This window comes from Enhydra lutris, unplaced genomic scaffold, assembly GCF_002288905.1.
Source record: "Enhydra lutris kenyoni isolate GAN:26980312 unplaced genomic scaffold, ASM228890v2 scaffoldscaffold19, whole genome shotgun sequence".
In the NCBI taxonomy this organism is placed as follows: Eukaryota; Metazoa; Chordata; class Mammalia; order Carnivora; family Mustelidae; genus Enhydra; species Enhydra lutris.
The window spans coordinates 9,153,903-9,180,278 of record NW_019154103.1 but is presented as its reverse complement, the minus strand read 5'-3'; the positions used below and the strand labels follow the sequence as shown (position 1 = coordinate 9,180,278).

At 38.8% G+C, this 26,376-nt stretch overlaps 1 protein-coding gene across 1 annotated transcript in view; it reads right to left on the bottom strand.

Annotated features, from left to right (window-relative positions):
* Positions 1-26,376, bottom strand: part of LOC111148298 (versican) — a 112,020-nt gene that overhangs the window by 31,938 nt on the left and 53,706 nt on the right. Inside the window, exons 8-10 of the mRNA XM_022504787.1 lie at positions 6,110-11,338; positions 2,680-2,793; positions 1,016-1,129 (exon numbers count right to left, since the gene is read on the bottom strand). Of these exons, the coding sequence (XP_022360495.1) occupies positions 1,016-1,129; positions 2,680-2,793; positions 6,110-11,338 (5,457 nt within the window). The remainder of the gene's footprint in view (positions 1-1,015; positions 1,130-2,679; positions 2,794-6,109; positions 11,339-26,376) is intronic.

The window sequence follows — 26,376 nt, the reverse complement described above, 5'->3', positions numbered from 1 at the left end:
ATTCTAAACAAACTCATCCTATGTAACTAGAAAAAAAAAAAAAACTAGAAATGAAGCCATTACCTACCCTTTTTGATGGGCAATTCAATATGTGCTGCTTTCGGTTTTGTTCTAATTGTGGTGACGTCTGGATTAACACAGTAAAGCAGAATGTGGGGCCAGACCAATGTGTCTGAGTGTCTAATGCATTTTCATTCTGTCTGGTGGAATAGAAGTTTGGCACTGGGCATTTTTGTCAAAGCCAAACCACTGTATGACTTTAAGTAAAGGAAATCAAAATTTCAAAGCTGAGTATAGCTGAAAGTGCAATCTGTTTCTGATTGATGACTAAGAAATGTTACCATTAACCACCTAAAATACATTCTCAGGTTGGCCATAAAATACCAATTACAGGGATCATGAGATTCAAGCAATCATGAACACAGGCCTTTGTTTCATTCAGAAAAAGCAGATGCTTCTTGTAGTAGGAAAATTCCCCGTTGAGCAGATTTACAATACCTTTTATGTAACATTTACCAAGCCAAAGCTAATGTATTCTAACAACTATACCAATGCATTCTCCAGAGATGATGGATGATGAAAAATAAGCCCATTGACTCCCAAGTGCTTAGGAGGAGAAAATAAAGGCAGCTAGCACTGAATTCGATACTCCTTGGTACAAGCTACACAGATGGATTAAGGTCAATGCTTAGTTTGTCCTCAGTAAGAATACTGACAACAAGGTTCCTTTTGTGAGCTAGATGTCCTTAAATTCAGCTCAATGTGCCTGTCTGCAATTTTGTTCTATCAGCAAAACATCAGTGATTAAATCAACTCTGTTTTCCATGGGCTATGGACACATACGGACACCGAACGTACTTAAGTAACCTGTGAATTTCCTTTGCAGGAAAAAACATGCCATATGGCCAACATTGCTGAAAACATCCAAATAATTGTGCCAGAAAGCCGTCCAAAAGTAACATTTGAAATGAAATAGCTATCCTGTTCATCCTACAGATGTTGCATGAGCTCTTACCTTGTTCACAAAGTGCACCAACATAGCTCGGAAGGCAGAGGCACCTGAACGTATTAAAACCATCAACGCATGTGGCTCCATTGCGACAGGGGTTAGAGTGACATTCATCAAAATCTGAAATAAAATCATAAAAGGCCACAAAAATACTTTCAGAAAAGGTCAAAGGACCCTAGTTAGTATAAGGTTGCCAGATAAAGAACAGAAAGAACAGCCAGTTAAATGTCAATTTCAGATTTAAAGAAAATAATAATTTTTTAGTATAAATATATCCCATGCTGTATTTAGGGCTACTTACACTCAAAAATTATTCTTTTCTTTTAACCTGAAATTCAAATTTAACTGAGCTTCCTGCATTTTATTTCCTAAATCTGGCAACCCTAAAAAAATTTCAAAGTTATTCATAGGAGGGTCATTTTCTCCATTGCTTTTAGATGGGCACATGAATCCTAGAACTGACAAAGAAATCCCGGGAACATTCTACCCTCAATCTTAGCTTATGCTCTGATTACCATACCTGTGGAATACTGAAAATATGTAACTGGCCTGACTGGGCCTTTTCCTTTCCAATCCATCCTTCATTCTGCTGACTGTCATCTCCTTCAAACACAGACATGATAATTTACTCTTTGGCTTTCAAACCTTCAAGAGATCCCAACTGCCCAGGGCAGAGATCTTCCAAGTGTAGTCCCTGGACCAGCAGAATAAGCATCACCTGAGAATGTCAGAGAGGCACATTCCCAGTACCCGCCCCCCCCACCGCCGGACCTCCAGAATCAGACCTTGGGGCGGGGGGATGGGAACAACTGGTATTGTAGAAGCCCTGCCCATGATTTTGATGCCCACTGAAGTCTTAAAAATCCCTCTACTAGAGTAGGAAGTAAACTCGTCTGTACATTGGATTCAGAACCTTCTCAGACCTACCCATATCTACCCGGCTTTCAAGGACTTTCTCCCACAAACCCATACATAGGCATGCCTGAACACTTGCAGTCACCTAAATGTATTCTGCCATCTGTGGTGTCTGTGCCTTTATTTGCTGTGTCTAAGTCTTGTCCCACCAGCTTTTTTTTTTTTTTTAAGAAAAGGAAACCTAAATAAAAGTGAGAGTAAAAGGAACTGATTTAGTAAAGAGACAATGATACTCCTTGAAACCCAAAAAGAAGAGGACAACAACCTCAAAACTTATGCAGGTAGAGGTGCGTTAGGCTGGCCTCTGGAGAGAATTAGAGAAGGATCTTGCCCATCCCACCTCAGAGGAGCAAGTTAACTCAAAACACAAAAACTAAACTCCTTCATTTTTAAATACAGCTTTCTAAAATTTTTTGTGTATTTAAATTGATTATTGATATGCAGATCTGGGGAAAGAGATTAAAATAGTTCCTTACTATTTAGGCAACTTGACATTTGTAAAGCCTATCTGTAGAAACTATAAAAAGACACTGTTCACCTCACTAAGCTTCACTGAGTTTTGGGTATATTAACAAAATTCAGCAAACACCTGTCCCCATTTCCCAGACTCCACTTAAATTACTCTATGATTTTAACGTCATTTAACAAATAATTCATTTACACATGGGTTTCTCTGAAATCCTTTGAGCAATATAAATTCTGCCCAATATATCTTCTGGAAAAGCATTACACTCTTTCAGACAAGAACATCTTACCAAGTTCACACTGGTCACCACTGAATCCTGGCACACAGGTGCACACATAGGAAGTTTCAGTAGGGTAACAGGTGCCTCCATTAAGGCATGGGTTCGTTTTGCAACGATCAGGTCCTACCATATTCAGGAAAGTAAGAAAAGCAATTAGGCTCATATCCAGTTTTCCATGTTTTGTAGCATAAATTGCCACTGATTGCTACCATAATGTAAGCTTTACCATAGCAATTTAGATACTATGCATAAAAATTAACATTAACTTTACTCTCTGGAGTGTTTCTTGGCATTATAACTAATCGTTACAAATTGCATCTATTCATTTCTGGGATTCAGTCATCATTATTTCTAAGCAATATTTTGTACAGTATCTGGCAACTAATATATTCTACTGCAGATTTAGTCGGCATGATAATGGCAATTGATTTTAGTCAAAAATGATTACACATATGTGCACAGTGAATGGAAAATGTATTCTTTTAAACGAGGTTAGTTCATGTGAAATGGTTGGATACACAAAACATGCATTCTTTTTAGCAGTTTGGCTTGTTATCATCATTTGAATTATTATTGCCTTTTACCACTTAATGCTCAGAAACTGTTTTTCTTCGAAAGTGTGCACTGAAGTCTCTTCTGCTACATTAATATGCTTTTTCCAAAAACACGTTCCAAATGTACTCCTTTAAACTATACTTGAAGAAAAGCAACACATAAATTAAGCTCTACTGTATAAAAACAGACCCAAAGACAAAAATCTCACCTAAAATGAGACCCCCATTTTTTTTTGAAACCCCCAATTTTTATTACAGGTTTTCTTATTAGAACACAAATAAAATCGACACTCCTAGAAGATAAATGTAAAGGCCAGAGACACAAATTTCTGAGAAACACTTTAAGATATGTTTCCTAAAGGCAAATATTTTTACAATACTTCAAGCACATATATTATTCTGTGGTATTGCTTGGATAATTGTATTTAAATGAGTTGCTTCTATTTATTATTTGAATGAGTTTTCAGAATTGCTTTTGTTTCAAAATGTTTAAAAATTCAGATGAGAGTCAAAAGTCTTACAAAATAATTGAGACAAATAGGTTATATATGGAATAAAAACCATATTTTCAAGAATCTTCAGTCCTGAAACCCTGAAGTAATTACACATAAAAAAAAGAGATCCACTTATGGAGCACAAACTTAAGGAACATTCAAATAAGGAAGCACTGCTCTAGAAGGTAACTGAGCCTTTCCACACAACAAAGTCAAACTCAAACTATCTGAATGTAAAGTAAATTCTGGACTATGAGAAAGACTTGACAGATAAGACATTCACACGCATGAGTTCAACATCATAATCAGGTTGATTCAGATGCTTACACCTACTTCTTCAAAAATGACCCTAATTTTTCTAAGACTCTTTCTCCTATAGTTCTAAAAATATGCAAAATCTCCCTAGCCATTTTAGCCTTCTGCCTTTGAAAGGACACTGCTTCTCTGTCAAGGACGCCGTCCACAACACATCTACACGCTGCCCTCGATACAAAACCAAAATGACACGTATGTGACAGTGCTTGATAAAACTGTGATGTGCCACACAAATGTGAAGTATTATTATTATTCCCACCACAGACTCCAGACACCATGCTGAGACTATGGACAAGGACTTGGCAAGAGAGTGGGTCTTCTGTGAACCTAAAGTAGTTTAGATCAGGAAAAAAGTTTTGTTTTGACGAATTCTGTTCTTCCCTAAACAGTTTGTATTACTCTCTGAAAGTTGAACCTATGAGAGAGAAACCAGGCAATCCAATGTGAGCCACTGTTTACCGAATTCACCTAAGGTCACAATTTGCTTTGCAATGAAGACGCAGGCTCTCATTCTAGGTAAATCCTGTGGTCTGGATGGATTACTGGCACAAATTTCTCATCCATCAGTCAAACCTAACTCTCTATGACTTACCCATGATTTCTGTATTGTATTTCATCAACCTGAGGAACTTTCAACTAAATTATAAGAGAATAAATATTGGCCAGATTACTAGGTTATCATTTACAGACTAAATATAGCATGACAGTAACAACAACAAAAATCCATCAACCACCTCCAATTAACTGTATTCACCAAATACTCTAAGTCATTTATAAAAGTTGCACTTTATGATTGATTATTTTACTCTATCTGAAGCACAACAAACAGAGAACCATTAGTGGCAAAAAGATAACATTGAAATGGTGGGGAGAATAATTCCAAGTATAGCCATGCTGTAAAATATATTCATTAAAATAAAAAGTATTTTCAACAACACAGCCCTTGAAGTACGGATTTTTATTTATTTTCTTTTTCACTAGGTCACTAGGTGGTAATGGCTATTTGTGGATTCCACTGACATTGTTATTTAAGTAACATTATTAGAAAATACCCCATTAAAGAAGACTTGTCAGCATTATCAAACTAGATTAAAAGGACAATAAATTCTACAAAGTAAATATTCTAAGATATCTAGTTTATAAATAATTAAATATCAATTATTCATTTTTATACTATATTAATTGGTAACCAGCAAAGAGCAATGAAAAGACCATGACTTTGGAGTGGAGCTGATCTGGGTTCAAATCCCACCAATGCCATGGTGTGTGTGGCTATGCAACCACAAGCAAATTACAGAACTTCTCTGAACATCCACATCCCACCCTTCTAAGTAGGGATAATAATATGGGGATGATGATAATAATAACATAGCATTTTTGTGAAGATCATGTAAGAGAGTCTGTATGAACCAATATCAAATTCATGCTTGCTGTCCATTCAGTTAAAAGAAAAAAAAGAGGTCCTCTTTTGACAGGCAGGATGCAAATATATACCCCCTTCCCCTTCCCTGCCCCCACCCCTGGCTAGGCACTGTGCTAGAAGCATTATACAGATTATCGAGAACAAGGAAATTACACAAAAGTATGAACTAATAACTGATATTGCACAAACTATGTGGATGTTTATTAGAGTTATTTACCACTCAAAAAATTTTAAAGGCCTGACAGATTTTGATATTGCCATAATAGCACCCGTCAATGAGATTTTTAAAAATGGGATTTCTCCCCGTTTTTAAACTAAGATGTGTAACTACAGGGCATATGACAAAGCAATATTTTAGTTATAGGTAAAACCAAATTGAATCTTTATATTTCACTTTTTCTATGTCATAATTGTATGTTGTTTCTAAAACCCAGAAGAATACAAAGAATATCTATAAAGCCCAGAAATACTCTACACTTATTTTCTTTGCCTCTAATTATGGACTCAGTAATGTGGCCTGTCCCATGGTTATGTGAATAATATAACAATCGCCACTGATTTAATATCAGAATAAAAACTATATGCATAGATGTGTTAGGATCAAGGGACTGTTTCCAAGTTTGGAAACAGATTTATCAATGTTGTGACCTTACCTGGTAAATAGACTGCTGTGCCTTCCACTGACTCCTCATTAATGCCAATCAGGAAACTGGTTTCATTAGAAGTTTCCAGAAGGGAAAATGATGGTGTTGGAAGCTCAGTATTTAACTCTGCAATGCTTACTGTTGCCTGATTATTGGAATCAAGAATTCTTGTCGTTACTTGCTGTTCTGATGTTGGTACTGTGTAATCCTCCTCTCTGATCAAAGCTGCATGGGTTTCAGGGTTTATTTCCAGAGAGGAAGGAATGGTGGGCCACTCAGAAGTCTGTGGGCTGGGCTGAGGCACGACATCTGCCTCAACTCCATAAATTGCAGAAGCAGAAGTAGAATGTGGCCACAGTGTAGCACCTTCTAACTTAGTTTCACCTGCAGTTGTGACCATAGTTCCAGGCTCAGGGGTTCTAATATTGCTCGTCATTGTTTCTCCAGAAAGGTGAATATTGGCTTGGGTTTGGGAATCTTGGAAAATCTCAGTTCCCTCTTCAGCAGTCAGTTCTGTGGAAGAAGTTTCCATTTGTTCTAATAACTTAGGATGACTTTCATCTTCTGAAGGTTCTAATCCAGTGTCGGGAGATAAGGATGGAGGCTCGGTTATGTGAAGGAGCTCTTCATTCAATGATGTGAAAGTCACTTCCATATCTGCCAGACTTCCTGGAGACCTCTGAGATGTGGCAGCATCTGTACCAGGCAGAGTACTTGCTGCATGGTCCTCTGTGTGTTCAGAGGCTCCACTGCCTAAATAGACAGTGAGCAGAGATGATGGTGTCTGAGAGGATAACTTTTCAAAAGCTGAAACTGCTGATGTTGTATCAGTGTAATCCGAGGGATTGGATCCTTCCATCAGGTTAGGAGCCTCTGTTAAACTCTGAGCCATAAGGTGGATAGTACCAATACTTACGTAGGGTGTAGGATCGATCAGTGCCTCCTCAGATCCTGATGAGAATTCTGGCTGAAAAGAAGGACCTACATTTTTCTTTTCATCATACTCATCCTGTGTCTCCAAATGGCCCAACGTTGATATTACTTCACTTTGGTCTGCAATAGCTTGACCATCAGACAAAGTACTTGATTCAAAGATGTCATCTAGGACTTTTGCTTCACTTTTCGGTTCTTCAATCTCTGGATTAACTGTGGCAGATGTACTAGGAAGGAGCAGGGATGTTGCTGTGGGAAGCAAAATATCTAACTTTGCTTCTGTGCTAGGAAGAGGGAGCCCAGGTGTGAAGGTAAAGCCCATGGGATCTAAGTGGCTTCTGTCTTCAGAAGGCATTGATTCATTATGTGTTGTCTGCATGTAGTTAGCCAGAATAGGGTCACCAGAACCCTCAAAGTTTTCTTCAGTTAAAGAAAGGTTAACAGCTGCCTCATATTTCTCTTGAACTTGAGTGCTTTCTTCGCTACTGCCAAGTGGTCCTGATAGTACCTCTGGATCTATGTCCGTTTGCATTCCAAGGATGTCTACATATATAGGTTTAGTGTGATCAATATCTATGATAGTATTTTTATCTGATGTCAGCTCAGGCAGAATTTCAAGAACGGTACTCTCTGTAATTGTCAATATTAAATCCTTGTCCTCTTTGTCCAGATCTATAATGATGTTTTCAGTGGTTTTTCTTCTGTTAGGTTTTACGGTGGAATCCTCAAATCCTCTGAGATGGTCTTGGAAACTATCTGCAGCATCTTCTGTGGCCCTCTCGTATGACACTGTATTTGACAGTGTGCTAGTTGGATCAGGGGAGCTTTCATTCTGCTCTAAATGAAGAGGCAGCAACATTGAAACTGTTGGGAATCCATCAACAGTAACAGCTTCAGCACTTGGAACCTCAGAATGTTTTTCCAGGGATCTATCAGAAACAAATGTGGTGCTTCCTTGCCTGTTTGCCTGAGTAGTTCCAGAAGTGTGGACTAAATCAACCATATTCAATTCCCCAGATCCCTCTCCAGAATGTTCATAAAGCAAGTCAGATGGTTTTGGTGCTGATGTAACAAATCCTGTTGCTGTTTCAAGACCATACGTTCTAGCCAGAAAATCGGAGGGAGGGACTGGTGTTTCTTTTGTTTCCACTGTTGAAGAATTCTCATCAGAGACTTGTTCAGTCACTGGTTGTGGTCTACTAGTCTGGATTTCTTCCGCTCGACCGTGGGTCTGATTTTGAGGATGTTCAGTATCTGTGGAGAAAGTGAGAGGTGCCATAGAAGGTCCTTCAGTTCTGGTGTCACTTAAAATTTTTAGTAAGGTTGTGCTGGACGTTGTCTCACTATCTTCAGAGAGGCTGTCTGTTTTGGAAATGGGTGGTCTAACTTCATTTGCTACACTTTCCATTTTTTCATAGTCTTCTGTTGTATCGCTTATGAGGCCGGTTTCTAAACTCTCCATGCGAGAAACCTGGGGAGAGAATGTGGTAATGATTTGCTCCATTTCAGTAAAATTCACTGATGCTGTAATAGCCAAAACTTCTTCTCCTGATCCCAGTCCGGAGAATAAAAGATCAGCATCCGACTCTATCATTGTTGGCCTCACAACTTTGGGAAAAGGTTTTATAGTTTCCTCCTTTTGGACTGGAGAACCTGTAACTAAACTTTCAGCTGATACAGATTCAGTCACTGAGGTAGTAGCTAAGAAAAAATGGGATTTTTCAGTAACTTCAGGGAGAGCAGTATAGCGTTCCAAGCCCTTTAACTCTGGATCTGGAGTAGACACATCAGTGAAGGAAATGCCTTCCTTCTCCATTTCCTCAGCAGTACTGTCAGTCCAATTCACTGTTAGTGTAGAATAATCTGTGGATCGGAGTCCAGTTTCAGTAAATGTCTGTGAATCAAACATTGTTTGTTCTGGTGCAACCGGACTTTGAGGGGATTCAAAAGACTTTGGCTCCTTAATCTTTTCCTCTGATGCTGTCTCACTTTCAATTCCTTGCCTTACAGGGTTGACTTCTTGCATGGACCATAATTTGGCTGGCTCCATAGTCTGGGGAAAATTCACTGAAACTGTGCCACTGACTGTCATTTCCACCTTTTCTGTTGTGGTTTCAGTACCTTCAGCTTCTGCTATTGGTAAAATCGTGGTTCTTTCATTGGCTTCATTAATAGCATCTTCTTCTCCCAATCCTTGGTCAATGAATGGGGAGTCTGTACCAGAAACATTCCCCACAGCACTAGGAAACACTTGGTCCACAGAGCTGCTTACTGAGACCAACTGCTCCCCTGAGCCCTCAGCTGAGGCTGTGAACTCTTCCCAAGGGAAGGTGGAAGTGCTGACCGAGGTACTCCTCAGTCCTTCTGAGTCAACTCTGTGGTTAGTGTGATCTGAAGCAGGTATTACAGATGATGAAATCTGGGTATCCTGAAATGCTGCATCTCCAGAGCCTTCCATCATTACCGTTCCTTCTTTTGCTATGGGATAAGTTACTGTTGAGTACTCTCTAAAGTCACCACTGAAATCTTCTTCCAAAGGAAAATCGGTAGAAAAGCCCTTTATTCCTGGCCCATGATTTTGTTCTCCTGAGACTTCTGAAATCAAGTTTTCTTTGGATGTTTGGCTTACAATTTCAGCAACCTCTCTGTCCATTATAGTACTCAAAACTAATCCTGTTGGCTTATAAGGGAATACAGTTTCCACATGGGGAGACAAAGTGCCAGCTGCTTCCTTCCTGGTTGGACTTTCAGACTCTAAATTTAATGAAAATGAAGACGCAGTGACTGTTTCTGGGTCAGCAGCAGCTTCTCCAGAGCCTGGCTCCATAGAGAGAGAGGCAGGGCTCCCTGGAATAGTGGACAGCCCCTCCTGAACCTCAGGTTGACTGCTACTGCTGGGCTTAGCAGTCTGTGCCCCCAGACTGTCTAAAACATTTGATTCTGTAAAGACAAGAGTGGAACTTGTCATTTCATTTTCAGACTCTGTGGGTTTTGTCGAGGACATAAAACTGTTCCTGGTAGCAGATGCTGAATCGCCAGATGTTGGTTCACTTGAGCTTTCTAATTCAGAAGGTAAAATCAATTGATCTGATCTTGGTGTTGATGAATATACCTGAACTGTAGAAGCTATACCTGGGGTTCCCTCCTCATCTTTCCTTTTCTTTCCTTCAAGAGATGTACTGAAGACCCACTCAGAAGTGTCTGCTTCCCCTCCAAATTTGGTAGGTGCTACTTCTGCAGAAGGTTGTTGAGAAACGGAGTAAAAGGTCGTTGCAGAAATACCAAAAAGACCTTCTGTGATCATGATCTTGCTGGTGTCTAAAGTAACCAGTGTATCCGTAATATTTCTCTGTGATAAATCAGTTGTCAAAGTGAACATTTTCTTTTTATCTTCTTCAGTTTCTCCAGAGCCTTCTGGAAATGGAATTGAAGGACTCCCTGAGAGCTCTATATTTTCTCTAGGGGTTGTTTCTACCCAGCTTTCTACAGTGGACAATGCACCATCAGGGAGGGCATTTCCTGTGAAGGCAACTGATACTTCCTCTGAAACATCTGCTGACACAGAACTTGGAACTATACTTGGAGTATATGTGATAGAAGTACTTTTGTCGGCCTCTTCAACAAATGTTCCTTCAGTAGCCTTCAAAAAGATTTTTTGAGATTCTTGGTCAATGGCAGCATCTCCTGAAAACTCTTCAGAAAACAGAGTTACAGGTTCCATATGTTCATGGACCAGATTATCAAGTTGAGGCTCTCTTTCTGTGACTGATTCTGGCCCCGCTGTGGCTTTTCCCTCATGGAACGGGACTGTGGGGAAAACATCAGGCTCACCACTTGAAAAATGTTCGGGTATTTCAGGGTAAGTCTCGGGCTTCCACGTAAGTTCAAATGACTCAGTTGTTTCTTTCGATTCATTAGGCTGCACGGCGGTAGACAATCCGGTCTCGGTGATCACAAACAGATGTGTTTCACTTTCACCGCTGTCTGAAAAATTTTGAGAAGGTGCAACACTCTCAAACTGGCCACGTCTAGCTTCTGCTGCTTCTGGGTCCTTGGGCACAGTGGTAACTAGCTGTTTCCCATTAATGTACTGCACTGATGGGGTGGTCGTGACGTCCGTAGCGTTTGCACACTCTTCATCTTCCTCTTCGTCTTCTTCACTGTGGTACAGATCTATTTCAATAAACTCAGGTAAAATTTCAGCAATTAGCTCGTGCTCTGGATCTGTTTCTTCACTACAAGGTTCATCTTCTTTAGATTCTGAATCTATTGGATGACCACTTACACTCAAATCACTCATTCGACCTGAAAAAAACAAAGAGTTTTCACAATACTTGAATAGAAGATTTGGCAGTGTATGACAGAAGAAATCGACAGCAAGGCTGGATGATCACACTCATGCACACAAAGAAGAATTCGAATCTTTTCACAGAGTGCAACTACCCTTCTACACGTGGTTCTCAGTCTCCAAATTTGTGGATTCACATTAACAATCGGAAAAATAAACCCAATATAAGATTATAGGAACAGGTTATGAGAACTCTTCAACATGTTTAACAAAGCAAGACCCCTAAAATGAAACAAGGAGTCACATATATACATTGTAATTGTGAAATGTGGAAATTCATATGCATGTGAACTGAAAAAAAAGAAAAAGAAAAATTAAGACCATTTCACCAAATCATACAGAAAAAAGTAAGCGATTATTGTTTTATGTAAGGGGAGTCTGAGACACCCTCTATTTGGTAAGGAAATAAGAAGAGATTCCTTCTCTAGCCATTATCTGTCCTAGAGAAGACTGGTTTCAGGAAAGTAAAAGAGAGGTTTCTTTACAGATCTTTCACAGTGCAACCACAGCCCCTCCCCAGTGTAACAGTGAGACAAAATTTAGCTGCAAAGGCTGTAGCCATGGGCCAGACACCCAGGCAGGAGGCCATGCATGGAGGCTCCACACAGGGAGAGCTCACTGAGAACACCAAGAAGGAAGGAAGGGCCCACCACACTTCACACCTTTGTCCTTCATGAGAGGTGATCTGGATTGGGTCAGTTACAGTTCCTTTTATTAACATTTCTCCAAGGAAAGTTCAGGAGTCACATCTAAACATCTGAACTAGCACACTTTAAATAACACATATCCTGAGAACACTCTCTTGTAAATTGTAAATTGCTATAAGGTACCAACCACTAAGCTAGCTCAATGGACTCTTGTGCTTCCAGAATTACATCAGCCAAACGCCTTGACTGGGCACCAGGAAGGAGGAAATTCTGGGCCATCACTTTTATCAGAGTGTAATTCAGTTGTCCTAGGAGAGATTTCTGCCAGTGCAACTGTCCTCGTCCCAGTGTCACGGGAGTGCAAAAAGGTACCTATGCGTGCAAGGGCCCGTGAGAAGACAGAGAGCAGCACGAGGATTGCACAGTATCTCACTCTCCTGTTGCAGAATTAATTTTCAGCCGAGTCCCAATTCATGCCACATACACTCAGATGAAACCGAGAAGCTTACAGAAAGAATAATTATGATGGATCCAGCCCTGTCCCCCTTTGGTAGGAAGATTGTTCCTGTAGCAAGAAGCCACTTCTTTCCATGTATGAAAAGATCAACATCAATCATTTACTGATAAGTTAGACGAGTCTTGCTTGTATTCCTTATGCATCAAAATAAATTCAGAAGTACAGGAACTACCAAGAAAAACTCTAAGAAGCTCCTCTATGTTTTTAACTATGGTTTGCTTAGAAAACGAAAGACCACAGAACTTTTATGTAACTGGAAGACATATATTATCTACCTTTATCCCTTTCACCCTACTAAAAGCAAAAACAAAACAAAACAAAAAACAAAAAACAACAACAACAACAACAAAAACAACTCTTCTCTGTATCCCATCACATCTTCACTACGTAATCTCCATAAAATATTACTTGTATAAGGCTGGGTTATTCTTACCCTAACCATATGTCCTATAACCAAATCTCCCTCTCATTCTACCTCAGACATTCTGCCTTCCAACTATAAAAACAAAGGCTCATGGGTATTCAAATGAATAAAAAATTCTTCTACCATAAGAAAAAATGAGATCAACACATAACTCTAGCATATTACGAAAATATAAAATGAAGACAAATGATTTCTGCCACAGATGCTGCAACAACTCCTAATTGCCAAATAAGAACATGACTAAATGCCTTACGTTTTTTCAAAAAATATAATTAGAAGTATAAGCTCGTTCAATATTACATCACTGAAGTTGTTATTGTGCTCTTACAGTGTCTCATGGTGTGTATGTTTTAGAAGAGGACACTTTTAAAATCTTCAGATAACATCTCTTAATAGTGCTTGCAATGAAGCCCACTGTTTTGCTATGAAGAAAAGTGATAATATATATGCATATGTACATATATGTATATGAGAATGCATTTTAAACGCCTTTGTACAAATGAATCTTTTCAAATATCATATCAGCAATTTTATCTAATCACCAAATTAAGTAGTCTCTCATTGCTAATACTATTTTAACATAGTCAAGGTAAGCCAGACTCAGGAAAACTATTTTGTACAACTTTATAGCATCTAACTGGAGCTTCAAAAGTATGCCTATCTTCAACTGCTAATATTCTCATTTTACGTTCAACCTTTTGCATTAGGTTTCATGAGGTGTAAATAAAACTAGGATTCGCATCAAGAAGTATCACACATGGACACTAAATTCACACAGAATCTTTCATTTAAATATGGAAAGAATTTTAAATAAGAAACACAGGTCTGTGTCAAGCATAGAATCCCCACCACATTTTTTACTGTTTTATAAATAATGAAGGTAAAACTAACCATTCAACCAAGCTTCTCCAAACAAACATAGGATACATAAGGAAATGACTGCTTGATAGTGTTTATTTATAAACTCCTAGGCCAGGAATAGGGTAAATAATACTCATCGCCTGCATAGGTTGATATAGGTTTCTAAATAAATTCCTTACTTTAAAAATTAGTAAAAAAAAGAAAAACCGATTAAAACATATCCCATCACCTTCTTAGTGAGTATAAATGGAGGTCGTATCAATGAAGGATGGTGGTAGCTCTAAAAATAAGTGGGGTGAAGAAAAGCAGAGAGAGAGAGAGAGAAGACACTAAGGTGTGTCACTGCATTAACTCTCAGTGTGTCAAAGGAACTGACATGTCATGATGTTCACTTAAGTGTTTTACAAAGGAATGAATAACTTAAAATAAAATGTTTTTTTTTCCTTAGAATAGAAAACAAAGAAGAACTATAATTGTAAATCAACAATTTATATACTAATTTCATTGACTATCAATTCTCATTAAATCTACTTAATTCAATTAATAAAACACCCTGGCATTTACTTTATATTTTTCTAATTTTAGTTCCAATGAACAAAGTGTAATGCTGTTTTAGTCCAGTTTCCACTTAGATAATGAACTTCCACATTTCGTATTGCACGTGAATCTATGGGGACCTCCCTTAGCACTTCAGACCATCATATCAGAATATTTTACCCAAAGATTCAACTGTTAGATGCAATATATTCCATTTTATAACCTAAGTAAATATCACAAGATTTCTATCACAGCAATTCAAACGTAGCAGAGTTGGCCTTTGCATCTTGATTTTTGCACATAAAATTAAATTCACTACCACAACCACACATGCCACCCAACTGTATTATCTTCCCAGAGGACAACTGACTGCATAAAATGTACTACCTATTATGTGTCAGACTGTATTGCAGATGCTTGAAACTCTGTAGAGACCTAGAACCTCCAAGAATATCTTCCAAGTCTGTTTGTCTGCCTGCCTGCCTCTTTCTCTTTTTCAAACAAACGCTCTTTCCAAGAGGTTAAAAAAATGGCCTTGGGGCGCCTGGGTGGCTCAGTGGGTTAAAGCCTCTGCTTTTGGCTCAGGTCATGATCCCAGCAGAGTCCTGGGATCGAGCCCCGAGTCCGGCTCTCTGCCCTTCAGGGAGCCTGCTTCCTCCCCCTCTCTCTCTGCCTGCCTCTCTGCCTACTTGTGATTTCTCTCTCTCTGTCAAATAAATAAAATCTTTAAAAAAAAAAAAATGGCCTTACTACACTCGTCTCTCTTAAGTTGAAAAGGAAAATTTTGGGGTGTACATATTGCAAATGTACCAATCATTACATTTAACCTAGGAATCCTTCCTGCACCTGCCTCCCAAGTGTCTGATCTGACTTACTCTCAGAATAGTAGAAAACACAGAAACATCTTAAGTTGTTTGGTCTTATGCTTCTCATTATACCATGAAGCCAGTGACCACCAAAGAACTATCAGCACATTACACTAAACAGTGACTAAGAAGAAGAGATAGATTTTAACATGTGCTCATTTGATCTGTATCACAAAAATGTTCTACTAGAGGGGAATTCTTAAATAAAACAGATACAAAATAACATTGAAATTATTTTGTTTCCTTTTTCCATAGTCTCACAACTAAGTGACTAATATTCATTGTTTAAGTAAGTTGTGTCAGCTTCCAAATGCTTTCATCACATTTCTTAATATTGTCTTGAGGGTGAGGGAAATGTTCATTTTCTAGGGCTTTAAACATATTTTTTTCCCACCAACAGATTCTCTACAGATCAATCTACATTTTATTCTGTCAGTGTGGCTAATGTGTTCCCATACTTTAAAAATCTCACAGGGGGTGTGGAGCTCTGAAATCTGCCCAGCACAGATAGGCGAGTTCTTTGCCACCATCCTATATTCCTGTTATGGCTACTGGACATCTCACCCAGATTCCCCTTTGCTCCTTTTTATTATTCAGTCTTTAAAATTATTTCTTCATCCCTCTTTCTTGTTACTACCACCACCCACCACCCATGTTATTAGACAGTTATAAGTACTATCATGATTGCAAACCATATAAATTTTCTTTGTGGGTTGTGGTGGGGAGACACCTGTGCATTCTAAAAGCAGGTATCTTACTCCAAAATCATGATCTGCTCTAGTTCCTATTAACAGTGCAACCTAATGGAGTAATTAACATTCCCAGCTCTTAGATGAACAAGTCCTTATAAAAGACTCTCTATTTTAGAATTTTATTCTAAGGATAATATAACTTTTATTTGGATTTCAAGAGTCAAACCACAGAACTCTACACAGTGTATGTATAATCTGTTCTATGTTTATACAAATGTATTTTAACAGCTTGACTTGAATATACTAGTACCACAGTTAATAGATTTTTTAATGGCATTTCACACAACACTTAATTCCTAGCTGACCTCAAATTATTCACCAAGTATATTTAAGTACTTCATGGCAGAATTTTTTGGACATAGCACAATCTTCCAGTCATGCTGCTAGTGGACACAAAACATTGTTGATAAGATGCATAGGCAGCTGGCTAAGGCTCACATTCTCTTCGGGGAATTTTACAATTTAAGTTTAAGAGCTTTTAATTAAATATAACTATATACCAATATACTCAGCAGAGATATAGTAGGATCACATTTTTTTAGTAAAATGGATTTCATTTTAATGTGCAATAAAAATAGTTTGTTCCCTTATTTTAAAAATAAAATAGGCAACCATACTGAAGTGGCTGAGCAATATTTATAGAATTTAAATAGAGAAAGTCTGAAGTTCTTTAAGATGTTTATATGTTTTCTGACACTTATCTATAGGTCCAATAACCAGAGAGAAAAAAATGCCTCAACTTCCTTCATAGTTGATGTGTTCTTAATTTAAAATACAATGCTGGCAGCTCAGGAAGCAAAGAAAATCACCTAATCTTTTTTAAAGATTTTATTTATTTGAGAGAGAGACAGAAAGTGAGCACAAGCAGGGGGAGGGGCAGAGGGAGAGGGAGCAGCAGCCTCCCAGCTGAGCAGGGAAGCCCAACATGGGGCTTGATCCCAGGACCCTGGGATTATGACCTGAGCCGCAATCAGATGCTTAATTGACTGAGCCACCCAGGCGCTCCCACCTAATAGAAATTTCAATCAGATTGTTTCAGATATCCTAAATCCCCTAATAGTCTCAAAATTTAAGATACTAAAAATGGTGCTGACTCAATATGCTACAAAAATTGAGGTTAGTAATCGAGATATAAACACCCTCCCCAAATCTCTTCAGATATGTTTGCACCCTTAATTACCTCAATAACTGAAAATCAAGTGATATTTACATCAATACTCAATCTCCTCAGAGATAAGAGAGACTAATCTGAACATTGGGAGACCAGCACTGGACTCTGTGACCCCTACCTCCCTATTAACTCTGCTAGCTGAGGTTCACTTGGTGCATCTCCCAAGCATGTTACCGTAGACCGGCAGCCTACTCGGGCTGAGCGGGAGCTTGATATTTTTTAATTCATGAATTTTACACCCAGAAAGGGTAATACATGTGTATAAACAACATAAGCGTTTCTGATGGCCTCACTTTAAAGAGGCAGACATGTTATGAGGATGATAAAAATCATCTCTTTTCCCCAACTTGAGATAATCCCCTAATAATGCTATTCCTTCAAGCGGAAAGAATGTGTTTAGATAGAGTCATCTAGTCTAAGTGTGCTCAAAGAGATATCACCAAGTGTGAGCTCTTCTTACTTACAGAAAAGCCCTAGGGGACTTTTCAACTTCCAATATTTAAAGAGCACGGGCTTTCCTGGAGAACAATCAAGTAAGTTTGGGACCTTCAAGCATTTCTGAACAATGAGATAAGATAAAGAACTATATGAAAGAGAAGTAAGCCAGGTTACTTAGGTTTCAAAGTTGCTTAAAAAATATAACAAATAGGGGCGCCTGGGTGGCTCAGCGGGTTAAGCCGCTGCCTTCGGCTCAGGTCATGATCTCAGGGTCCTGGGATCGAGTCCCGCATGGGGCTCTCTGCTCAGCAGGGAGCCTGCTTCCCTCTCTCTCTCTGCTTGCCTCTCTGTCTACTTGTGATCTGTCTGTCAAATAAATAAATAAAAATCTTTAAAAAAAAAAAATATAACAAATAAACAAGAACCAACCACAGGCAGTATATTTATTATTCTTTTCACTTTACTTCTCCAACATTGTGAAAGCCTTTGACAGATGATAGATAGATAGATAGATAGATACCAAATATCCTAACACCAGAAAAATGCTTTGGTCAGAATCAAGGATGTAAAATTTAAGTAAAAGCTTTGAGTAAAGTAAAACAAATGCCTCTCATAAATATGTTTATACTTCTTTTCTAAGACCTCTAAATTATCACTGGTAAGGTAAACTTTACCAGCACCATTTTATTTTTAATTATGTTACTCCTTTCTTCAATAGTCAATAGCAGTTTCTGCTCACCTCTTCTTTTTTTTTTTTTTTTGAGGAAATGCATCATTCGATTCTCACAACAACGATTTCCCTGAGTGCTTTTATTTTATTTATTTATTTTTTTTTTTAAAATTTGATAGACAGAGACCACAAGTAGTCAGAAACACAGGCAGGAGGGAGAGGAGGAAGCAGGCTCCCCGCTAAGCAGAGAGCCCGATACGGGGCTCGATCCCAGGACCCCGGGATCACGACCCGAGCCGAAGGCAGAGGCTCTAACCCACTGAGCCACCCAGGCGCCCCTCTGCTCACCTCTTCTATCTGATTTCTTCAACAGGGCGTTTAAACAGTCCGATGAACTGTCCCATATTTATCCTCTTCCTTCAGTTCTCTGTTAGAATTCTGTGCTGCCTTGGAGCCCAGCAACTCCATGTCCCCATCTTATTATACTCCTAATTCCTGGCTCAACTTCTGTTTAAGAAGAGCCTTCCGACCCCCAATTTGGAATGCTTCTAAATCCTCCTTTGAACTTGACCTTGCATTTATGAATGATCCAGCTAAAGCCCTCGGTTCTCCAGGACATCTTCTCTAAAACTCCTCAGCCCAAACTGGTTGTATCTTTGATTTGTATGCCACAGGACTTAGGTCATATCATTTCTTATGTATAAATTCCTTAGCTGTGTTTGTATTTTTGTCTCACTGCCCATTCCAAATTCTGTATTCTGTAATTAAAGTGCATGAAGAGATCCTTTAAACACGAATGACCTTCATACTCTTGCCACTCAACCCCTCTTTGAGAATTTTGTTGGCAGAATGTCTGCTCAGTTTTTTATCATCAAGAAGGAAAACGTTAACATTCTATTACAGTTCAATACTTCCTTTGAAAGATGTGAATTTTGGGCTGAAGAAATTGTTGTCCTTTGATTGCAGTAGCAGATCAAATACTGAGATACAACTAAAGAATCATACTGATAATGCAAACAGTAAAGACTCTTCTGGATATAAAAATCCAGATAATCTAAATGGGAAGACACAGTTTCAAAAAAAAATTTTTTTTTTTTAAATCATTCACTTTCTTTCCAAATCCAGTATTCCATATAGGCTTATATCAGGGTGGTAATCACCATTTTTCTTAATGTAAATGTATAATGAACAAAGTCACTTCGGTAGTAGAGTCAAAAGAATCCCTAAGCCAGGGGCGCCTGGGTGGCTCAGTGGGTTAAAGCCTCTGCTTTCGGCTCTAGTCATGATCCCAGGGTTCTGGGCTCTCTGCTCAGTGGGGAGCCTGCCCCCCCCACCAATAAATAAATAATAATAATAATAAAATAAAATCTTAAAAAAAAAAAGAATCCCTAAGCCATAACCATATGTATTTTCTTATAGTTTCCATGTTGATATAGAGAAGGTAACATGGATACAGCAAAGTGAGGTATGCAGTCTGGGTAATTCAAGACATATTTTCCACCCCTTACCATTACTTCTAATTCAATTACAATTATTCCTGAAACTTTTTTTAAAAAACATGTATTTTAGGGGCACCTGGGTGGCTCAGTGGGTTAAAGCCTCTGCCTTCGGCTCAGGTCATGATCCCAGGGTCCTGGGATCAAGCCCCGCATCGGGCTCTCTGCTCAGCGGGAAGCCTGCTTCCCTTCCTCTCTCTCCACCTGCCTCTCTACCTACTTGTGATCTTTCTCTATCTGTCAAATAAATAAATTTTTTTAAAAAAATTGAAAAAAAACATATGTTTTAATGATATTTGATTCTGTTTTCTTCCTTACTTACAGATGCCAACATTCATTTTAACACTTAGCACAAAATCTACCTTTCCCAAAACGTGATCAAAGAACACCATTTCACTCAAAGGAGACTGAATCAAACATATTCTTTTTCTCCTTAAAATTGGTAAAGTATAGCTTAACTGGCAGAAGCTTAAAGCATCCCCTTCCGCAGGACTGCCTACTTCAGCCAGCTGTCTGCAGGTCAGAAAGCCTTTACTTTACCGATGTTCAACGCTCACTGTGTATCAAAATCACACTTTTTAAAAATACAGATATCCTTGTGATCTCTCTCTGTCAAATAAATAAATAAATAAAAATAAATAAATAAAAATACAGATATCTAGTAATGAAAAATAAATGAAGGAAATTTAAGAAAACAAACTAACCAAAAGTACAAATGTCTGAGCCCTCCCACTAGAAATCCAAATTCAAGTTGTCTGATGAGGGATAGGGACATGGGCATTTTTACTTAGAGGCTCCTGGGTCATTCTAATAGTCAGCAAGGGTTGAGAAGCGGTGTTGGCAGTATTTATGCACTGGGCCATTTCCTGGTGTTTCTCAAATCCCCGTGCTCAGAATGGCGTCACTTTTGGTTAGCTGCCTGGTGCCTGGTTAGTGTAGCTCTGGGTCCTCCCAGGCAAGCTGAGTGGTTGCTCAGTAAGGGAATGAGTGCCCAGAGTTTCCTGTGAAGCAAAATCTAAAGATGCTTCTTCTATTAATTTATTTTATATCATGTCTAGTTTTCTTTTTACTAAAATAAGCAAATAGTCTTTATTATATGTTTTTGCTTACTAATTATTTCAAGTTGCCTTCCCTGTTAAGCAATAGATTGCGTTATCTTCTTTTCTTCAGCCACACAATAGCTTGACGGAATGACTTTATTTCAACACCTCCAATTATTTCCTGGAAGTGAGTGTGAAGAGATGGGAGGAGAATGTTTCATCTGCAGACAGTAAAATGGCTTCCCTACAGAGCAGAGTAAGGTGAGTGTGCAGCATAGTGAAAAATGGTAACTATAGTATATTCCGTTATACTCTACAGAAATATACCTTAATATATTTCCTTTTCCTTTTTCAACTTAGGAAAACCAAAACCTTCAGAAACCTACTCTTTGCAGCACATGGCCAAAGCAACTTAAATCACCCTGTGAGAAACCAAGAAGACTACAGGACAAAGCCAAAAGATGAAGCCACCAGAAGCCGATCTTTTATACACGTGTGCAAGCACATCTGGACATAATATCATGACACAATAGGTCAAATTTTTATAGACACAGATGCTGAAATATAATTAAACTTTCCCTCTCACTCCAGAGAGTCTTCCTTTCACACTTACACTTTAAATTATTTATGGAGAAATACTTTGTCCACTATTACAATAATTCCAACAAGTATTTAGAAGGCTTATCATAATTTATTTTCCTCCCAAGAGTCGAATCATTCTTTTTACGACAATTACAGCCTTCTTACCAATAGATGGGTGTTTTCCTCCTGATCTGTACTCAAAAAGTCTAAACACCCATATACCTCTCTAAGGAACACCATTTTTAATACATTAAATAGGTTCTCAGTTGTTCACATGATGGCTCTGGGATGAAAGACTATTTTACATTTTCTGTCACCTCAATTATGGTGTTAAAAAAATTCAAAGCACTTTGATACAAATGAAAAAATATATACAGCAGTTTTCACTAAAACACATCCCCAATCCCTACCTCTTGGCCAACGCCCGCTTCTTGGAATCATTCTACCAATGAAACAGCTGAATAGGCAACTCTTCTCGTACCTGACTGACCTCCCTCACTGAGGTGTAATGTCACACATTTTGTAAACTGATACAAATAGGCAATGCCTTATTAAAAATATACAATTTTCAGCTTTATGTCATAAAAATGAAACACCAGAGAGCATTTCTTTTTCCTTTTCTTTTATCCCTTTTGCTCCTTTCACGATGCACGTCTCTCCCCTTGGCTACATCCCTTCCCTCAGAAATGTTCTGAACACTGTCTGGGCCCATGAATACATTTTTTATTCACTGCACAAATGAATGATCTAAGAGCTATTAAGAAAGAAGAATGTAATCCCTGTGTAGAGAACTGGGGGTTTCCTTGACAACAACAAAAAGACAGCAGGGAATGCCCATGCATTCCATGAATATGCAAGAAGAGACTAGGCCTAGTACCTGGAAAAAATTTATAAAGAATTTGTGAAAAGATCTTTTTCTTTGGAAAAAAAAAAATTAAATGGGTGGTTATCAAAATCATAAGCCCGATTCTCACACATGAAGAAATAGCAGAAAGCTAATGAATTCTACATATAGGTGCTGTAGAATCAATACTACATTTAAATTTTAAATAAGGGTTGCAGCTGCCTCTGATTTGCACCCAAAATGGCATCACCCTAGACAAACACAATTCATAGAGGATTAAAATTTTAACAAGCTCTTACAGTCACAGGGATACTACAGTATAGTTATATTTGGCTCCCTGTGGGTCTAAATCTGGAATTTTTAAGATAATTTAATTTTTTTTACCTTTTTCCAGTACAAAACAATCTATAAGTGTCCCTACACATTGAAGTCCAGAATAAAACAACTGCTAACGCAGAGAGGGGATTAATTTGTACTCAGTAGTCCCCAGGTGCCAGGCACTACGTGGTGTCCTTTGTTGTCACGGGAATATTGGTGTGATGTGCCTACCACAGCGACCGAAAAGCCCTCGAAGAGATCCCTTCCTCCTCTAAGAAACCTGGTGAGTTTGTGGTATTATTATACATTTTAAATGTTATAACAACTGAGACTTCCTGAGATAAAGCAATCTTTAAGACCAAACAGATGGAAATCACAATGCTGACAATGAACCCAGGCCTGTTTCCAAAGGCTCCTTCCAGGACGTCAACTACCTCTGCCATCGATCTTATGGGGCTAACTGACCACCCATCCACATTCATTCAGAGAATCACAGAACGTGCTTCAAAAATCCAGTTCTAGTGGAGAATCTTACGTGTGGTCATTACTTGACTACTTGTTGAATAAATGAGAAAACATATATCTGTGTATTTTGTGTATAGGTGTGTATACATGTATGTGTGTGTACATGTACACACGTGATAATCTCGTTTCATGATCCCTGTGATTTGGAAAAAAGAGTATGTGTCAAAGTTTTGGAAACATTCCTTCTACACAGTAATAGCCATTAGGTCTAATTTACTGGCAAAAAAATTCTGACGGTGAACCTAAGAAATTTCTGGGTCCACACTGCAGATAAGCGAAGGAGAGACTGACTCCAGACTCACCAACTTCTAGCACTTGCTTCTGTAATACTACTGAATTAAGATGGCGTAAACCTTTAGCTCACCTTTTAGAGTACACAGCCCACTCTTTAAAAAGCAGTTCCATGCCATTTAACTTTACAAGTTATATGTGTAACTCTGAACCATGATACTTCATGGGAATATATTTTGAAAAGTTAAACATACTTAACCTACAGGAGATGCTGTATTTGTCAAAAAGCATGAATCACTGAAGCACAGGAAAGTCTTATGAGAGCACTCCCTCCTGAAGAAGTTGGCTAAATATTTGGTGTTCACCCACCTGCACAGGTTTCTAGGTGAACACTAAGAAGGCATTCATCTTCTGGAGTGGGCCGTGCCCCTCTGTCATCCAAGTGTGATTTAGAAAAATGCCTGACTATGCTTGTGGCTCCTTAGCTCCACTGATGAATCTCTGCTGGGCAGCTGGAGGCTGGCTAATAACTGGCTTCCAGTCATTTGTTTTTGATCTTCCTCTCCAACAAGGACTAGCTGAAGTTTCTCCCTTCTCATAAAATAGTCTCTGGCTTCCTGTCTTCATTGATTCCTTCCTTCGTGGATCTCAACTGCTATTTATAGTTGGTATCACGTTACCTAGTGTGTAACTATATTTTTCTGTACTGTAATTATACCTGATTGTGTTAATGCTGGCTCCCCAGAATGCGTTTAAAGTCCGTGGGAGCAGGGCCTATGGTTTATGTTTATTTTGTGTCTCTTTTAATATCTGTCAAAGGACTAGGCATGCTGTAGATTTAACTAAAGATAAATCTTGCTTGACTGTGCTCTGCTGGAAGACAGTCTGTGCCTTTCTCTCGAGTTCACTGCCAGTGACAGCTAAGTGGCATTTGTCTTTAGATAATGCCCCACCTCAGTAGTAGTTTCAAGAACTCCTAAGTTGTAACTGCAAATGCTATTTTCAGAAAGAAGAGGCTCATTTTAGGAAGATAACAAAGGTCTTTTTAGCTATCTATGGAACATGTCTTTTATTAAACTTCAACCTGTGAAGAAACAATTTCAGTTTCTTCAATTTTTCCTTGAGGTGAGTGGGTTAATCAAACATTCATAGAGCATTTTAAAAATTGAGGGTCTATTGTGTGCTTGTGTATGTGTGTCTACATGTGAGTCGTGTGCACATTATGTGTGACACATACAAAATACTACATTTAGAAGGAATTTTTTGAAAGGTAACCTTTGATCTGCAATACAGGGTTAAACTCACTAATCATTTAGAAACACTAGGGTCAATTTTTTTCTTCAAAGTGTAGAAACAAAGGGAAGATATAGCCTCTTCCCTTTTCATTTTATTTGACTAATGGAAGAGGAACTTAATCCTTTTCCAGATTTCAGGCAGTAAAGGAGGGATGGGAGAAGCCATCCTAATTCCCTGCAGAAAGAAATGTGCTTCTCTGGCAGGGAGCCACAGTGGAAGCCCAGCAAAGAGAACCACTTATGTGTGCAAGCACCAGCCCCAACCAATTTCAGGGATGTGCTCCAAAATTCTACCGGGAAGAAGCAGCCCAGACCCAGGGCTACCAATTTCAGGGTGCTGTTCTCTTGACACAGCAGGTATCTGAACAGCATACGTTGTCCCCCATATTAGCAGCAAACTAAACCTAAACACGTGGCTCCATTCGCCCACTGGCAATACTTTCCCTAGTTGTCTCACAACCGATCTCCAACGCTTAAACATGAAAATAGATGTAAATCGTGCTCTGAAAGTATCAAGCTCTGCAAGCTTGATGATGACTGAGCTCTGCACATGCATGTGATATTCTGAAATGTAACTATGTACTACCTTGATGACACATAGGCATCAGTGAGATTGAAAGTAGATTTGCAGGTGCCTGGGTGGCTCAGTAGGTTAAGTGTCTGCCTTGGGCCCAGGTCATGATCCCAGGGTCCTGGGATGGAGCCCCGCATAGAGCTCCCTGCTAAGCAGGGAGCCTGCTTCTCTCTCTCCCTTTGCCTGCCCCTCTCCTTGCTTGTGCCCATGCTCTCTCTCTCTCCCTCTTTCAAATAAGTAAATAACATCTTTGGGAAAAAAAAAAACCCTAGATTTGCCTAATTTGCTTTATTCAGCATCATACAAAGTTATTCAAAGGTAAATATCAGTGGACGCGTATGATGATAGTGAGATAAAGTATTGATAATCAGACCAATTTAAAAAATGCTTTTGGGGCGCCTGGGTGGCTCAGTTGGTTAAGCAGCTGCCTTTGGCTCAGGTCACAATCCCAGGATCCTGGGATCGAGCCCCGCGTTGGGCTCCCTGCTCAGTGGAGAGCCTGTTTCTCCCTCTCCCTCTGCCTGCTGCTCTGCCTACTTGTGCTCTCTCTCCATCTCTCTAATAAATAAATAACATCTTTAAAAAAATGCTTTTACGTTAAAAAGATCAATTCATTCAGGAAGGAATAATTGTTGCTGATTGCTTTTGAATTAGCTAGATGACAGTATTCTTTTTCTAGCCATGGTCTGAGGTACTTATTATTTTAGAAACTACCACAAGTTAAGAGAGAGGTCCCAAGAAATTGGGGGTCCTGATCTCCTTTCTCAAACGTCAACCAGAACAATGCAGCATTGCTGGTATAGTGGTGAGTATAGCTGCCTGTCAGATATTAACCAGGGGAGCCACTTTTTATCTCCTCAAGATATAGTGTTCCTAATAAGGTTTTATTTGAAGAAAGGAATCTGCTCCTATAATAAAAAAATTTTAAAGTAATTTTTCTATATAATCAATTCTATCAAAATGAAAAATATGTGATTTTGAAAAGTTATATGAAGCAATCTCATATAAACATTGCCTTTTAAAAAACGATGATTGTGAACACAATGAGATAAATACTGCCATTTTGCCAGGTGTCTATTTCCTGTTCTCAGAACCAACGCCCTTATTCTTCATTCTCTCCCCGATGCCTTCAGCTTTATGTACATTTCTCCAAAGTACAAACAAAAATGCAGGAGGAATTAATCATATAAGAGTTATTTCTCAATGA